Source organism: Haemaphysalis longicornis, unplaced genomic scaffold, assembly GCF_048455015.1.
Source record: "Haemaphysalis longicornis isolate Haplotype H1 unplaced genomic scaffold, Haemaphysalis longicornis Haplotype H1 scaffold_8, whole genome shotgun sequence".
In the NCBI taxonomy this organism is placed as follows: domain Eukaryota; kingdom Metazoa; phylum Arthropoda; class Arachnida; order Ixodida; family Ixodidae; genus Haemaphysalis; species Haemaphysalis longicornis.
Window position 1 is genome coordinate 45,668,480 of NW_027526445.1, and position 18,252 is coordinate 45,686,731.

Here is an 18,252-nt window from a genome sequence, read left to right on the forward strand (position 1 = left end):
GGTGCTTAACCAAGCAGTCTAAACTAAAGGTTTACTAACGAAACAGGCTTGACAAGGGCAGTTTTTTTTTTTACTGCGAGACAGTTTGTCTTACCACCTCCCCCCACTCAGTTTTCATTCCGGTGAAGCGGGTTTACTCGGCGCCACTGCGGAACTCCTCTTTGCCACTGCCGACACTGCTTTCACAACGGTTATTGCCCTCGCCACCACCGACGCCTCTTTCACAAGCTGCGCAATCGGCTGATAACGATGGTAGCAACCTGCCTGAACGCCAATGTGCGCCCATAATCCGCATGAATGTATTTCATTCCTAAGCACGCCCATTTCACCGGTTGGGGGTGGAAGCAGGGGGGCAAACATGCACAGCTAGTCTTCATGCTGCTACCGATGACATGCGCGTTGTGCTGGCGGGAAATTTTAATATGGAAGTCTCGCGGCCCAGTGCGACCTGTCAGCTGTACTGAGGGGTCGAGCGGTTTGGGTTTGGGTTGGTGTGTTACACAGACAGCGAGATGCCTACATCGTGTGACGGATATTGGACAGCCACATGTTTTTACGCTAGAATGAAGCTCGAGTCCTTCCAGCTTTTAACTCCCCATGGACATACCCGTTTCGTTCGCTCGAAGGAAGAAGAGCAGGAATCGAAGGAGCGTCTGCCAGAACAGAAGCGCAAATGGGTGTGAAAACAACAGAGAGCCTTGCAGAAAAATTTGTAGCGCATGCGGACAAGGTCAAGAAAGGAGAAACATCACGGAGCACCACTTTCAACTCTAAAGTTGAATTTAGCGCTCCATGGTGTCTCTCCTTTCTTGCCCTTGTCCGCACCATGTATGAATTTTTCTGTAAAGCAACACCAACTCGCCCCAGTATCCGTACTCGTGAACAGAGGGCCACTGCCCCCACCATTCCCAGCTCACGGAGTAGCTGGGAATCTCTCCTGGGTGGACAGCAATGTCGATGTGAGAATGCTTTTTGTTCAGCTTGAAGGGCTTTCAGAGCAACACTTTTGGCGGTGCCTTTCACTGCTAAGCACGCGAACATAACTGGTTGCCGGTTTATAAGGGATGAGTTGGGAGTAGAGGGTGGGCCTGTGCTCGCGCAGATATTGCTTGTATTCACTGGCGAGGCGCGCATGCATGCGCATGTGTGAGTGCACCATCACTCGTTACGTCGGGCTCCGTGGGACGGCGGTACTTGTCTGTGCTCGTTACGAACTCTACCTCACCGAACGCAAAGTATTACCTTGAATTCAATGTGAGTGCGATTAATAACATCTCTGTTGACACCACCGCTGAGAATCGGGTTGAAACAGAGCAGACGACGCATGCCGCGCTTTTTTTCTTTGGCGTGCGGGCGCAGTGTCCCAAGCCGCGCCATGTCCGTGGCTGTTTCCAGTGTTGCCAAACGAAGAAATTGACAGCTAAACTTTTCAACGAATACCACCTATAGGTTTCTTGCCCTCTCTGATGACATGTTCGTTGGGCTGGCAGGAGGTTTAAACGTGTGCGTCTACCATCCCAATGCAAACTGTTCAGTGTCCTCGGTGGTCAAGTGGATTGGGTTGGTGTGTTGCGCAGGCACTAAGATGCCTACGACGTGGGAGGGACACAGACAGCTCCGTGTTTGTACGCTAAAGTAAATATAGAGTCTTCAAAGTTTATTGAGTAAGTGGCGATTGCTCGATCACAAATTACAAACAAGCGCGTTTTTTTGTTTCGTGTACTGCATCCGGCTTTGCAGGTCATCCTCCTTCACAAATTGGAAGGGCAATAGTTTTTACCTTGAGATCAGGGAAAGGGTTAAGGAAGGTTTGGAACGCATTGCATCAGTTTGCACCCCGCAAAAACCTCTGCTTGTGCGAGGACACAACCATTGTATAAGCCTTTCCCTTTCTAGCTAGCAGCTGCAGTATATTGGGGTGTAGGAGGGAGGTGTTGCCGCACCCTTTGGCTGCAGATTGGATGCCTTGCGGCACTGAGGGTATTTGTGATTGAAGCAAGGTGCAGTAGTGCGTAGCAAGCGTTGGTGACATGCGTTGTGTGAAATAGTTGCAGCTGCGTAAATATACGGGGGAAAGAGAATGCCCATCGTACTGTGCTGATGGGTGATGATTTGGCAGCCACTTATGGTGGCGCAAAAGACCCCTTGCAGTGAGCAACGTGTTAGTTCTATTTCTGGCATCACTTTTTTCTGTAAATTGTTGTAATATGGTGCAGTCCTGAATCTAGAAATAGAAGGACAGTTTCAATTGGTTGGCAGCTGATGAACTTTGTTTTTCGGCCAGTTAGGAGTTCATGTATTGCGTGCAGACATTGCCGAAACCGAGGAACCTTCCCACAAAGAACTGTCATGTTGAAACAGGCCAACGTTCACTTTGTCCGATATTTGACAATGCCTGCTACACATGGCATTGCGGAGTGGTGTGCCCAGCTAAGGCCCAACAGCCTGTCTTCTCCGGCAAGAATAGTAGCCATTCTTGAGTGAATGGGGAAGGCAACACGAATAGCTGCTGCCCACGACCTTTGGCAGGAGCACTCCCCCTCTACAGAGGTTGTAAGTGTGGAAAATTTCCACGACATAGCAAAACAACCGTTGTTGGGACACCGCGACTGCGAGTATTTGCTATTCAATGCAGCTCAGGCAGCTGTGCTATTCAAAGCAGAGTTAGATGAAGTTCACAGAAACTGCAAAACTTTACGCTTGAATAAATTAATTCAAACGGGGCCATACATCAACTCATGATGAGGCGTGCACTGGAATGCATAGTTGAAGTCGCCCCTCCAGACACTGTGGGAAAAATCCATAAAGGTTCATGAGGTTGTCAATACCATAGACGTCTCCACTGAAAGAGTGTGCAGACTGCACGAAGAATTGGTAGATATAAAAAAAAAAAAAAGATTAGGAAATTACGCGCGTGGTTGGGCCACGATAATTGACTGCAGATCAAGCACATAAAAGGACCCCGAAAAACTTTTGTTCAGACGGAGGGCGAATGTCCAAGTGTAGCAAGGCTGCAACAAGGTCATTTCACTCTCTACTCTGCTATGGGTAAACACTGTGCAAATGGCCAGTTGTCTCTGGACACTGACTCAGAAGGCATTCTGGGCTTCTCTTGTGCCCTGTGAATGCAGGTATTTGTGAATAAATGCCACACAAAGCCACAAGCCATGCTGCAGGGTCTCTTGGCTTCCACAAACTTTTGGAGGCAGCTAGAAGTTTTGCTTATGGTCGAGCCCTGTAGAGTGGTTTTTGTTGATCGTATGGATCAAATTGACGCAAGGTGGCAGTGGAGCAGACAAGTAGAGGGATGAAGAAAATGGCTCGGAGATATGTTTAGAGACCAATCGAAAAGGGCCTTTATTCTGTTCGACGGAAACAATTGACGATGGTGATATTGACCGATACCTGCATGTTTTGCCTTCACGCAGTGCTCTATGATGATTATTAGAATGATGGAGGTAGTGGTTGCTCATCCATATTGATCAGATCATGCCGCATGCTCTGTGTGCATCATCATTTGCCTGCACAAGTGCAGTGCGGTGGCCACGATGATCATGGTGATAGCAGAGTCTTGCGCTGCATGCTACTGCACGCTGTAGTGCAGTATGATGATCTTGGCACTTGCCACGTGAAAGACAGACTTTGGGAGGGAAACTTTGTAAATTTGGCGTAATGGGAGAGTATTGGATGTACCCAATAGCAGTATCTCTGAGTGCCTCTCCCGGCCCTGCCTGCGTCTCTTGCAGACCCGTGCCTGTACATAGTGCGCTTTGCCCACCACCTGGAGTTTGGGGAGAAGACGCACGAGGTGTCCATGACGGCGCTGCGCATGGTGCAGCGCATGAAGCGCGACTGGATGCACACGGGCCGCCGGCCCTCGGGGCTGTGCGGGGCGGCCCTGCTGGTGGCCTCGCGCCTGCACGACTTCAACCGCTCCGTGCGCGACCTGGTGCGCGTCGTCAAGGTCTGCGAGACCACCATCCGCAAGAGGTGGGTCGCTGGGTCCCTTCCTTTCGGGCCAGCGGGCTGCGGTTGTGCGGGCAGCCACCCTAACCCTGCAAAACTGGAGTCGCTCATTAAGGGAGGAGGACACTGCTCTTAGAAAAACTTTTTTAACTTTTAAGTAAACTCTGTGAAACTTATCAGTCTTGCTGCTTTTCCCCCACTGATTTAAAATATGGCATTGATTTTTTATTTGGTCAATTATTTCCCGAGATAATTAGAGGTAATTAACCATTTTTGGAGGAACAATAGACAAGACTGTGTTGGTCATAAAACTGTAATCTTTACATTTGCTAACACTATGAACCCTGGTGAGTGCAATAAGGGAATCGGCATCATTTGGAACTAATTGACCAACTAAAAAATTAATGCCATACCTGAAATCAGGGGGGGAAAAGCAGCAAGACTGACAAGTTTTACAGAGTTTACTTAAAAATTGGAAAAAGTTTTTTTAAGAGCAGTGTCCCCCCTTAAAGGGTGTCTGTTAACCTTTTTGAGTTGAAGGTAACTTGTGAAGGTCACTTGGAAAGTGTAAAGTATAGATCACTATCCCAACCCGCCGCGGTGGCTCAGTGGCTAAGGCGTTGCGCTGCTGAGCACGAGGTCGCGGGTTCGATTCCCGGCCGCGGCGGCCGCTTTTCTGATGGAGGCGAAAAGCAAAAACGCCCGTGTGTACGAGATTTCAGCACACGTTAAAGATCCCCAGGTGGTCAAAATTAATCCGGAGCCCTCCACTACGGCGCGCCTCATCGCCTGCGTTGCGTCGGCGCGTTAAACCCCACAATCAATCAATCAGATCACTATCCCAACTGCAGTTTTCTCGTTAGGACGGTTATCTATACACAGGCACACCTAACTCGATTAATGTTGGTCTACAAACACTGCAAAGAGCCCCATTTGCTGTGTTCCTCTCTAAAAAGCGTCCCGAATTGTCCAAAAGAAGCCAGGTTCTTATCGAATGAAGCTGCAATGTTTCTCATTAAATAAAAGAAGTGACAGTGGTGGCGGGCAGCTGAAATTCCTGCATGCCAAGATTTGAGCACACAATGAAGGTCTCCAGGAGGTGTACGCGAATCTGTAGCCCTCTGGTGAGGTTAATTACCTCACAGCCCAAATGTGGCTTTGGCACACAAGACACCACTCTCTTTCTCTCAACTGTGTTTACTGAAATCGCCGTCTTGTGCGTCTTCCTCTCTGTTTCCTCAGTGGGGCAGAGAAAGATGAGGTTTTAAGGGGACAGATAACGGATTTTTGTCGCGTAGATGCTCTCTATCCCAAATGAAAATGCATTACTTAAAACACACTGAATTGAAGTGGTTTCTGTAATGGGGTCCGAGAACGTTTTAAAGTGGAATTTTTCGATCTACCAGCCTTAGGTAGGTTGCCTAAGGGAATACTGGTAACCATGGCAGTGAATCGTGCATCAGCATACTTTCAGCTTCAGCTGTGCGCGAGATGAAAAGAGGTGCTTGAAAACTTGTCATGAGCTAAAGCAATAATAAATTACCCTTTTTTCTGTTCTTTTAGGCAGTTTTTGAATCACGTGTTGAAACCAACAGAGCCGTTTGTATATATATACACACGGTAGCATCATATATGAACTCTACGTGGTGCCGCATTTAGTTCCAAATTCAAATTTTTTCTGCCAGTTTATTTAGAAATTTCTTTTGGTAACCTTACAATATAAAGCGCTGGCTTTCACATCATTTGGAGGGCATGCACTTTACAAAAACTGGTTGTCTGTCTCCTTTAAATGTGCAGTGAGCTTTCCAGCTGGTCTGTCTATTCTCGTGATGACCAGAAATGTCGCTGTACGTATTTTTCTGAGATGCCATGGGAAAACGAAACGCCGCATGCTGAAGTTATGAATGGAAACATATGAGAACAGTGAGTGGCAGTTGAGGTTCAGAAATGCATTGTGACAGGAAACTGAAATGGAGAGGAAAATTATATAAACAAGCTGTTTACGTACACGTCCTCACTGAAGCGTTTGCGATCGTTTGAATCTTTTTTAACCCTTTCAGGGTCACGGACTTACATGTACATCCTCTGCAGACACCTTCAAAATAGTCAATAACGTACATGTACGTCATCGCTTTTATGTTTAAAAAGTGCGCCTTTTTCGGCGACTTCTCTTGCTTGGCATGTGCTGCCACACTGCGGAAATACGTCAAATTATTTTCTTTCCCGATGGCTCTTCTTTTTACTTTTTTATGATTTACTTCAGCGGCGCGCCGGCTATCGCTCGCGCATCCGGTAACGAGGGGGCGCGCTGGGCATCGCCCACCTAAGGCCCCTTAAGCCCGCCAGGCGCCTCTCGCTTTTTGCGCCTGCCACAAACCAAGGGCGCCTGTGAAACTGATGAGGCTCTTTTCTCCTTTTTTTTGTATTTTTTAGGAGCGGTGCACCGTCTATCGCTCGTGCATCCGGCCGCGCGTGCGGGCGCAGCGGCTGGTTTTGGTATTGCCCTCCGGGCACTTCCCGCTTTTTGTGCCCGTGAAACTGATGTCTGTCTGATTTCGATTCACTCAATAGGTGCCGGCTTGTTACTGTCTTGTTTTTATTTAGAATTATTTAGAATTTTTGTTGTGGTACTCATGAATAAGCCACATGTACGTAACAACAGAAATGAATTTTTTGTCACTTCATGGTCATTCTAAAAAAATTACGGTAATTTTTTCGCAAAATAGATTCATCCGAAGAATTTAACTCAGCAATAAAAAAAATCGGCCCTTGGGGGGGGGGGGGTTGCATTTGAAGAATTCGACCCTCAAAGGGTTAATCTTCTCGTGGAGACTCTCGGAGCTGGGCCGGTCTGCCTGCCGCCTACGGCATATACTATGCTTCAGGCACGCAATAGCCTCTTGTGGTACTGGTCACAGTGTGGCAAGCTTTCATACTTAACGTGCATCAGCTGTTAAGTACGAAAGCTAAGCTGCCTTGTTTCAGTGCGTTATTTTTTCCACGCTAGCACAACACATTGCGAGCACATGTCAGGGAATTGGGGAAGTGTAAAAACAAACTTCGAACTTCGACATGGGCTGTGCAGCCATTGCCACGACCGGAGTGCTCGGACAAGGTCCCGTTTTTGCGACGAAAAAGGTTGCAGGGGCAGGAATGTGCAATGCTCTTTGCTTGCAACGACTCGCAGGTTGACCGAGTTTAGTGACACACCGTCCAGCAAACTGACCCTGGACGAGTTCATGACCATTGACTTGGAAGAAGAGCAGGACCCGCCTTGCTTCAAGGTGAGTCAGTATTCTTAGCTCTTTCCTTACAGCGCCACAGGCCATCGGACACGGAGTTCCGATGATTTCAAACATCCCACGAAGGCTAAAAACGGCGCCTGTCAGGCAACTAACGCCATCTGGTGAATTTATTGACAACTCATTTTTCGATTTTATTATGTTTTTTTTTATATTTCGCATGCAGAGACCGCGCCAAGAGTGAAATTTGAACCCGCGATAGTGGCGAGTTGTGTGAAAACGGTGTCCGCGTTACGGCGCACTCCCCAAAAGCGGACAGCTGTGGCAGGGAGTTCGGCAGCTGCTGCTGCTGATTTTTGTTACCTCAGCGACAGTGATGACTCCACGAACGATGTGGATTCGCTAGATTTTAGTTCTGATGAAGACGCACTCATTCAAATGCCTCAGACCGACAGGTGCTGCCAGGTAGGTCCGTTTTTGACTTTGGGCTGTATTTATAAACAAAACAGGCTTCCTACCTGACGACTGCGGCTTTACACATTGATCTGTAGGGTCTGAACAACATACGGTGGGGATATTTTGCCAAATGCCCCGCATCGTATCACGTTATCACCTTCATGATAGCCTTGCACTCGTGTCAGATTACTGCTACGGAGGGATGCGCGACACTTCTAAAGAGCGCTGGATTTTTTTCTGGTTTTTTACCACTAAAGTGAAAAGGATTTTGTGTCAGAATACAAAAAAGTGTGCTTGGATGCATGACCGACTTACACTCGAGTGGCTTCGAGGAGTGGCACAGCCGTCAGTTCCGCTAGGTTGACAGGCCCACAAAAATACAAAACTTGGTGTACAGCGTTGATATATATATATATATATATATTGAATCATAGCCAAGAAATGTAGGAATAATTTGTACATCTTCGAATTCCTAAAATAATTTTTAGGCTCATTACAATTGCCTGTATACGTTGTGTAAATACTTTTTTGTGCATTTTGTTTTCTGATTATTTGACTAATAAACTGTAAGTAATTGTACCTTTCACAAAACTGCTGGTATGCGTTTGTAAGAGCAATCTATAAGCTACAATTTCATGCATAGCAATGCTAAATGTGTCCACGAGCTCAAGAGAAAGAAATAGTTTTGTGGAAGCACTCAAAATCGGCTGTTTTTACGCCGTAACGAAAGAGTTAAGCATGCCTGCCTGCCTCCTTGACTGGATCTCCGGGCGCGTTGTCTGCGTCTCTGCTGATTTTCCACGACCAGAGCAAGTCGTGCAAATTTAGGCGAGCAGATTTGAACAAAACGTACTGCTCTGCTGCAGTGAGTTAACTACGTGTACAGTGCGCCAACCTGTAGACCTTTCAAAGACGATGCAAAGATGTGGCAGCACTGGTAGTAATGATAAAAAAAATTTGAATTTATAGTTCACATCACATGCTGTGCGCAGTGCAGTGGAAGCTACATTGTTATCAACAGTGCACCCGCACCAGCATGTCATACTCAGCACAGAATTTTACAGAGGCGGGTTAAACAAGAGAAATAATAGACCTTTGGGGCCTTGGGCCCCAAAGTAGAATGCCGCGATGAGTAGTATGTCATGCTGATGTGGGTGCACTGGGGATAACAATGTAGCCTGCACTGCACTGCACACAGCGTGTGACATTACACACTTAATTTCTCTTACCGAGAAAGTTGAGACATTTTGTACGATGGCAGTTGGTGGGCACGTTCTTGCAGTCACACATGCGTACACACCTCTTTTCAATCCATCCTTTACGCATTTGATGATCAGGTGACTTTGAGTGTGCTTGCCCTCTGGAGAAGACGTATGATTCTGCCTTTAAGGGGGGACGCGGCTTTCAACTTCGGAAAAATGACCAAAACATCGTTTTTTTGAAACCCACATATTCGGCTTCTATGTTTCCCATTCTGTGCGTCTGCAAAGTTTTTACGCTGAAAAGCGTCGCAAAGTGGCATAAAAAAATACTTTTGTCAGGCGCGGTGACAAACTATCAGCGCAAAAGGGCGAAAAAACGGCAATTTTCGGAGCGCTCTATCTCCGCAACGGTGCCACCGGGCGCGGCCATTTTGATATGGTTAGATCGGCCGAGCGATCGTCTTTCCGGTACCGCTCGTCTCTTTTATCTTCGTTCATTCACAAACGCACAAACGGCAGAAAAGAAACGACGCACAAACGAAGCTAGAAATAGATGATGAAGCGCTATTGGTCCTCCGGTCGGGGCGCAGAACGACGACCCTCCTGATTGGATGTCGCGGGCGCAACGCAAGATGGCGGCCGCCTGAGCTGCGTAGCGAGCGGATTGAGTTCATTTTCGCCGCTTCGCTCGGCCGAGTTTCTGTTCAATCTGTGGTATTCAACACGGACGTTATCGCGATGGGAATGCCAGAGATAACGAGCCAGATTACGGGAAGTTGTGTGGCTCGAAAGGCGGAGGTTGATTGATTGATTGTAGGGTTTAACGCGCCGACGCAACGCAGGCGATGAGGCGCGCCGTAGTGGAGGGCTCCGGTTTAATTTTGACCACCTGGGGATCTTTAACGTGCGCCGAAATCTCGTACACACGGGCGTTTTTGCTTTTCGCCTCCATCAGAAAAGCGGCCGCCGCGGCCGGGAATCGAACCCGCGACCTCGTGCTCAGCAGCGCAACGCCTTAGCCACTGAGCCACCGCGGTGGGTGAAAGGCGGAGGTCATCGAACGCTTCGTGGTGCGCGTGACTCTACCGTCGCCAGACCGCGGAGGGTGACGCGGTGCGCGCGCTTGCGATAGCGGTTCGTGAAGTGAACTTTTAGTCGGATTTGCGATGTTTACATGCTTAGTTATTGCTGTGTTTTGACTGTGGGCTCGCTAGCCTTGAGAAAGAAACGGTCGACGCGTCAAACGCTGCGGCGCGCACGGCATAGCCGACGCGCATTGGAGCATCACATGACTGGGCAACCGGTTACGATTGAACGCCAGTAGTTGTAATTAATGCCTGCGACGTTAGTTTTAATCTTAAAAGCGACCTGACCAGCCATATCAGGTATAATCAAAGCTCGATATGTCGCGGTAAGCGTGCGCTGCGATGCGCGCGAGCCATATCGCCTTTCTTGCGCAACGTTTCCCGTGCACTTGTAATTTTCATGCAAACAGGTTTGAGTTAGTAATATAGGAATAAAAATATGCTCTCTGCGTTAAAAATGTACGTTACTGTGGCAGCATTTAACAGTGATTTTTTTAGGTAAATTATTGATACCATTGCTCAGGGCATACTGGCTGTGCTGCGAGAAATATTGGATGCCTTGAATGTCAAAAGTAGTAACAAAAAATATGCTCTAGCATTGAAGTTGGGAGTTATGCAGAATACTCTACCAAGCTTCAAAGTAGCTCATTTTCAACCTTGTGGTATGCAAACTTTTGGCAATGGACACCTGCACTATGAGTACTAAGTTGCTGTGCCAGGCAAGATAAAACATAAAAAAAAGCCAAAAATGTTCAAAATTAAGTAAAAAAAATGCTTAACTTGTTGCCATGGTGACAACACTGCAAAAGGAGGTTGTCCAGTGCGATACAGCCAACCAACTAACCTACTTTGCATTGAAAGCCCATTGAAACCCATCTCCCCTCCGTTTGGTTTGCAAAGGGGGGTATGTACTCTTCACAGAGGAGCTGAAAATGATGTTTTCTGGAAAGAGAAAGGCTGTAAAAGGCACTCCAATTTCAAGGCAAGGCCTTCCAGAAGCCCCATGTTCAAAAGGACATGAAAGGCTACAACCGTGACGACTTTTGATATGTGAAACCTATGTTGCAACTTCGGAAGCCGTTTTCTCAAAACGCTTTTTTATGCCACCTGTGTCGCTTGTCCCAGGGATTTCTTCGTGACCGCTGGGTCTATTTTGATTCCGTTTCTTGCATTACATTCCTTGATGAACTGTTTAGGTCGTGACACTTTTGGTTTTCCAGATTTGTTTTTTGTGATTTTTTTAATCAAATAATCGTTCACAGTTGACATGCCTGTTGCACATTAACCTCTAAAAAAATGAAAACTAAAAAACATTGTGTTGTAAAAAAAAATTCTAAAACTGTCGCGACCTCGCCCATTCATTTGGGAATGCAAAGCACTTCGAACAAGTTTTCTATCGTGTTTTATAAGCCGCTCAAGCTCGGTACAAGCGGAACAGAAAGAAAATTTCATACATAAAAAAGTTATCAAAATATTAACTTCAAATTTTTATGGTGTTATCACAGAAGCATTTCCAGTTGCTGTGCCAATTTTCATCAAAATCCACAAAGAAATAAAAAAGTTGATTTTGAAAGCCACGTCCCCCCTTAACCTGCCCCGTCCTTAGTGTGATAAGTGGGACTGGGATTGCCCGTCGCGGTGGCTCAGTGGCTATGGCGTTGTGCTGCTGACTGAACCCAAGGACGCGGGTTTGATCGCGACCATGGTGGCTGCGTTTCCGATGGAGGTGAAAAGCGAAAATGCCCGGGTGTCGAGATTTCAGAGCAGGTTGAAGATCCCCAGGTGATGGAAATTAGTCCAGAGGAGCCCTTCACTACGACACACTTTGTAACTTGGGCGTGTTGAACGCCACAACCAATCAATCGATTAATAGGGATCGGGATCAGGCTCGTCATTCCTCACGTAACAAATACATTGTCATCATTTTTCGAGGCAACATCATTCCTCATTATCGCATTGGAGATGAAAGGTCACGAAAAAGTGATGACAGTGACAATGAAGTGGGAGCCACATGTGCACACAGGAAATTTTTTTGTTTGGAGTGCACCCGCACGTGTCATATTCGGGGGTAAAATGTGTACAGCAAAAGCAGACGTATATATATGCCATAACCGGTATGACATGACCTCACGATTGAGATAGTACCACATGCCATGTGGTGGCAGAAGACGACAGCTGCAATTTTGGCAATTTCAAAGCCGAGGACATTCTGGCGTTGAGTTGCCGCAGTTCATCCCACTTTATTATGCACAGTCGCAAAGCACAAGCAAGCACCCCTGCGGGATTCACCAATGAGTCTGACCACCAGCACTGGATCCCCTTTTAGCAATGCAAGTTGTCGGCGAAGCAGCTGTTGTCGTGAAGGGGGAAAAACTAAACTGTGTAGAGCAGTGGGCGTAATTGCTGCGGCAGCATTACACACCGGCATTTCTGTTGAGCGAGCAGTTGGGTTTATGCACACGTACCATATTTACTCGCATAATCCTCGCACTTTTTTTTCGGAAAAGTCAATGCTAAGTTAGGGGTGCGAGAATTATGCGGGGAAAAAAAAATCCGGTGCACAGTGTTGCATGTCTGGGAAGGTTGCAACAGGACCACAGGAATGAAGAAAGGGGGAGGTGTTGGCATGCTCATTAAACAAGGGACCGACTGGCAGAGAGTGCATGAAAGGTGTAAAGAGCATCTATGGGTTAGAGGCACCATAGAGGGGAAAAATACATGGTTAGGAGTGGTGTATCTGTGGACCGGAAGTAGTGCTAGGGAGGAAAATGAGGAAATGGTAAACTGTTTGAGAAGAGATATAAACGAGTTCAAGGATTCGGGCGAAATAGTCATAGTTGGAGATATGAATGCCCATATAGAAGGTTTGGATGGATACACAGACCACAACGGTTCTCTAGTGATAGATCTATGCCAGGAAAACCGGCTTGTAATAGTAAACACGGAAAGCAAGTGTGACGGACAAATAACGTGGGAAAGCGGTAACAGACAGTCCAGCATAGACTACAGTTTAGTATCCGAGACAGTATACGGAAGGCTGCGGGAAATGAGGATAGATGAAAATGGAACAGACAGCTTAGGAAGCGACCACAAGCGGTTTAGCTTGCACTTTGGAGGCGCAACCCGGACAAATGCAGAAATAGGTACAATAGTAGGAAATAATTTGAATAATGAGCAGTTAAAGATCATCGCTGATAGATTGGAAGATGAAATTAATAAATACCCAGGCAAAAATTGGGATTACGACGAAATGATTGCGTTGATAAAGGGTAAGATGAATGAAGCAAAGGAACGAAACCAATGGAAAGGGAAGAGAAAGCCGAGAAGCTGGTGGAATAAGGAAATAAAAGAGGCTATTGACCAGCGAAGAAAGGCGTCGAGAGAACATAGAGAAGCAAAAAGAACTGGTATGGAACCGGAGGTAGTGAAGGAAAAGTGGGAGGTCTACCGTGGGAAAAAACTAGAAGTGCAGAAGATGGTGCAAGCGAAGATCAAGCAGAAAAGCGAACAATGGATGGCAGAAATACGGAAGAAGGACAAAAGCGCATCCAAGAAGTTTTGGGACCATGTAAAATCACTAAGCTCAAAAAACGATAACCATCAAAAATTCCTGATTGATGAGGAGGGGGAACATTTAGAAGGAGAGCACGCGTTGGCGCATATTCATCGAGTGATTAGTGAGAAGTTTAGGACAATAGTGGTAGGGAAACCTGCACCGATAACATCAGCGCCACAAAAGACTGCGGAAAGGGAAATAAGTTTGAGCAACCTTGATTGGAAAAAAGCAGAGCAAAAGGTTTCCCCCCAGACAGCAGTGGGCCCGGACGGAATACCAATGCAACTGATAAACCTACTTGGACCTAAAAGTAAGGAATCGTTTATGAGGGCAATAGATAAGGTGATAGAAACCAAACAAATACCAGAGGACTGGGTGGAAAGTAGGATGAATTTAATATATAAAGGCAGAGGAGACAAAGCCAGTATTGATTCATACAGACCACTCACAGTAACGTCAGTGGTGTATAGATTCGTAATGCAGGAGATAAAATCAGAATTTCAAGCATGGATGGAAGAAAATGAAATACTTGGGGAACTGCAGAATGGATTTAGACAAGACAGGCGACTGGATGACAATCTGTTCGTGATAACGCAATGCATTGAAATTGCGAAAGCACAGAAGAGACCACTATGGATTACGTTCTTGGACATTAAAGGGGCATATGACAACGTAAACAGAGAACGGCTGTGGAGAATGCTGAAACTCCAGGGATTAGATGACGAGTTAGTACAGTTCCTTATAGCAATCTATAAAGACAATAGAGTGCACCTTACTTGGGAAGGAAAGAAATGCGCCCAGCAGGTCAACATCCATCGGGGACTGAAACAGGGATGCCCTTTGAGCCCAATACTGTTCATGCTTTACATGGCAGGGTTAGAAAAGAAACTGGAAAAAAGTCAAGTAGGGTTTAGCCTAACCCATATGCTGCAAGGCGAAGTGGTACAACAGCATATTCCGGGAATGTTATACGCAGACGACATTGTTCTTTTAGCTGATAACCAAACCGATATGCAGCGGCTAATAAATATTTGCGGCCAGGAAGCCACTGACCTCGGATTAAATTTCAGTGCAGAAAAATCAGGAATAATGGTTTTCAATGACGCTACCACTGACGTAGTGTCTATCCAGCAAGGCGAATTACCTAAAGTGAAGGAATATAAATATTTGGGAGTGTGGATAAACGAAGGGGATAACTACTTAAGTACTCACGAGGAGCAACTTAAGGTTAAGGGAAAGCGAAACGCAGCTATAATGAAGCATAGAGCTCTGTGGGGGTATAACAAATATGAAGTAGTAAGAGGAATGTGGAAAGGAGTAATGGTTCCGGGTCTCACGTTTGCGAATGCTGTACTCTGCTTAAAATCAGACGTCCTATCAGGCCTTGAAGTAAACCAGAGAACGGTAGGACGTTTGGCCTTAGGCGCGCATGGAAAAACAACTAACGAAGCAGTTCAGGGGGATATGGGCTGGGCGTCGTTTGAAGTTAGAGAAGCTCAGAGTAAAATATGCTTTGAGATGAGGTTGAGGGCAATGGATCAACGAAGGTGGGCAGCTAAGGTATTTAGGTACCTATACTTGAAAAGCGTGGACACGCAGTGGTTAAGAAAGACTAGAAGGCTAACGATGAAATACGGAAAGAACAGTGGGGAATCCAAAACAGCCATGGTAACCAAAAAAGAGGCAAGGCAGATTGAAACGAATAAATGGAGGGAAAAAATGGAAGCTAAAACGTCGTTAGAGATGTACAGGGCTGAGAAGGTGAACATCAGAAAGGAAAATTTCTACGATAATTCCCAGGGCAGTGCTTTGCTTTTTGAGGCTAGAGCAGGTTGCCTGCGAACTAAGAGTTTTGTGGGGAAGTATTCACAAAATGATGGGGTATGCGTGGTCTGCGGAAAAGAAACAGAAACTATGCGGCACATCGTGTTAGAATGTGAGGGTATCCATCCAAATCTACATGAAGGGAATATTGGGCTTTCAGAAGCCCTAGGATTTAAGGGTATCACAGAGGAAGTTAACTTCAAGGCTGTCGAGGGGACGAAAAGAAGATTAGAATGCTGGTGGACGAAAAGCAGAGAGGGGAATATTGCCTAGGACAGTTACCACCTGTAACAGGAAAAAAAAAAAGTATTTTGTGCCTAATAAGCTTTTTGTGCCTGCCCTAAGCAGCGCTAGTATTGAACCAAAAGTGTAAAACATAGGTACAGTCAAACTCCGCTACAACGAAATTCACGGGGATCGCGAAAAATTTTGTTGTAGCGAGAATTTCGTTGTCGTGGAAAAATCAGTAAATAAAGAAAACAGGGCAGGCGTCTAACTGGCGTCGTGAAATCTCCCACCTGCCTTTTCGCCCCAATGTTGCCAACTTGCTTGGAGCTCGCTCCGCCAAAAATAGCACCCTTTTTATAGCACGGAGTTTATATCGTAATTTGCGGTCACAACGCGTCTCGCGGCGCTTAGACCAGCGTTGTAATATGCGCTTCATACTCGTGGAGATCCGCGCAAAAGCAGGCATCGTGAAATCACAGCGCGGAGTTTATATTTTAATTTGCGGTCACGGATATGCACAGGATATGCACGACACTCTGGGAGCATTTTATTTCCAAAACTTGAAAAAATCGCTGATTTTTTACTGTTTGCGCTTTCGCACGAGCAACGGGAGAATGCGCTGCTCACAGTCTGCGAGGAGCTGCATGGCGATATCATCGTCATGGGCGCCAAGGAAACTACGTAAAACGTCCAAGGAGTCCATGACCTGCGACACGGTCACTGACGTCGGTACCGTCGGAACACCATGCCGGAACACTTGTGTCCCGGGAAAATTTCGTTGAACCGGGAGAACAATAAAAAAAGTGGTTCGTTGTGGAGGGAGTTTTAATACATTGGGGCCTATGGGATGCGGGCAGGGAATCGAAAAACCTTCGTTGAAGCGGGAATTTCGTTGTAGCGGAGTTCGTTGTAGCGGAGTTTGACTGTATATTAGTCCTTTTTGGTCAGATGACATGTCATCACCCCGATACAAAGGGGAAACCAATAGAAATCATCATCAACCAATCTGCCTCCTGCCAATCCCGCTAAATGTAGCGGTCGTTTTTTGTATATGTAAGCTCAGTGTTGCGAACAGCAGCTATTTCTTTTTATTTTATTATTTACAACTTAAATAGTCTCTCGTCGATCAGCGATCATGAAATTGCCGCCTTTGCTTTCTGGCGCTCGCCCTATCTCGTAGTCGTCATGTGCGTGCACCCTACCCCTGCAGTAACGCACATTGAAGTGGGTGACGCCGAAGTGCCTGCCTGCGGCGCGGTTGCCGTGTTCGATCGTGTACTCTATCGCTTTCAATTTGAAAGCGGCACCAAGCACAAAACAAAGAGATCAAAAAGTTGTCAAAATGGCAGTGAACTATCCACCGTTGACGCGAGTGATGGGACCACGACGACGACACGACAGCGGGCTGCGCGAACGCCGTCTAGTTGCACGCACGCGAAACCGGCTCAAGGACAGTGTGAGCAGCGTGTTAGGGCACCTGTTTAACAGGCGCCTAACATGCTGCTAGGGTTGTTAGGGCGCCTGGATGGCCTTGGATACACAGCGCTCTCCGCCGAACGGAGAGGTGGCGGGGGAGGGCGCGCGTTGGAGAGCGCATGCACCACGCGGGTTTTGCGAGCAGGCAACTTTCGCCGCTGCAAAGTTGGGGGTGCGAGGATTATGCGAGGAACCAAAAAATCCAAGTTTTGGTGGCTCACATTAGGGGTGTGAGGATTACGCGAGTGCGAGGATTACGCGAGTTATTATCAGTAAATACAGTAATCATTTCCAGTGACTTCATTTCTTAACTTCAGCCGTTCGTATCTTCGGAAATGAGCTGAGGAGACGAGTAAGCTCTTGCGAGCTGTCGTGTAACAGTCGTGTGCGAAGCGCCTTTTGTTGCGGTTAACGAGAACGTGGACAAACGTGGCATTGAAGCCTGCTTTAGCCGTGTGTGTCCTTTGTGCTGCAATTTCAGGTACGACACTTCTCTAATGTTACCTGTACGAGTAAGTATGCAACTGTGCAAATAACAGCCGTAACTGCATTCGCTTTTGTCATACCATCCTTTTGTACATTCGCTTTTGTCATACCATCCGGCCTGTCATACCTTCGAGGGTGATGAGAGACGTTCTGCAATGCGTGGAGAGAAAGAATTGAGTTGAGTAGGGCGCAGGAGAAAGCGTAGTACCGCAGGGACTTGGCAAGAAGTACCTGGTGGGGAGGCATTCAGAACAGCGGTATTGTTTCGACATCTACTTTTTGTTTACAATCTACGGCCTAATGGAGCAGGTTTGTGCTAACGAGGCTTGATTGTAATTACCATGCAACCTGAATTTTTTCTTCTCCGTCCTAGCATTCAGGTTTGCAAGCATTTTGTTCTTTTTTCTTTCTGCATATTTTTTTTATTATAGCGAGCTGTACCATCAGTCAAGAGGGTTTTTTAAACACATGCTAGGCATCCTGTTGAGCTAGACCTCAAATTTTACAAAAAATTTGAAGTTTGAAGCTATTACAGTTGAACCTCTTTATAAGAGACATTGATGTAAGAGACAAATGGGTATAAGAGACACTATTCATCCACGTGTTTGGCTCCCCTATCTTTACCATTAAATTCACTTCTTTTATAACAGACATCAGATGTGGAAGGAATAAGGAATGAGTCATCCTTGAACTTTAATCAATAATCTCGCTTGTAACAGACATTTTAACTT

At 46.4% G+C, this 18,252-nt stretch overlaps 1 protein-coding gene across 3 annotated transcripts in view; it reads left to right on the forward strand.

The window, feature by feature from the left end:
• The window catches only part of Brf (Brf RNA polymerase III subunit), a 111,943-nt gene that overhangs the window by 29,170 nt on the left and 64,521 nt on the right, over nucleotides 1–18,252 (forward strand). For all 3 annotated transcript variants that reach the window (XM_077680723.1, XM_077680724.1, XM_077680725.1), the window contains exons 6-7: nucleotides 3,747–3,990; nucleotides 7,154–7,250. In XM_077680723.1, the coding sequence (XP_077536849.1) occupies nucleotides 3,747–3,990; nucleotides 7,154–7,250 (341 nt within the window). The remainder of the gene's footprint in view (nucleotides 1–3,746; nucleotides 3,991–7,153; nucleotides 7,251–18,252) is intronic.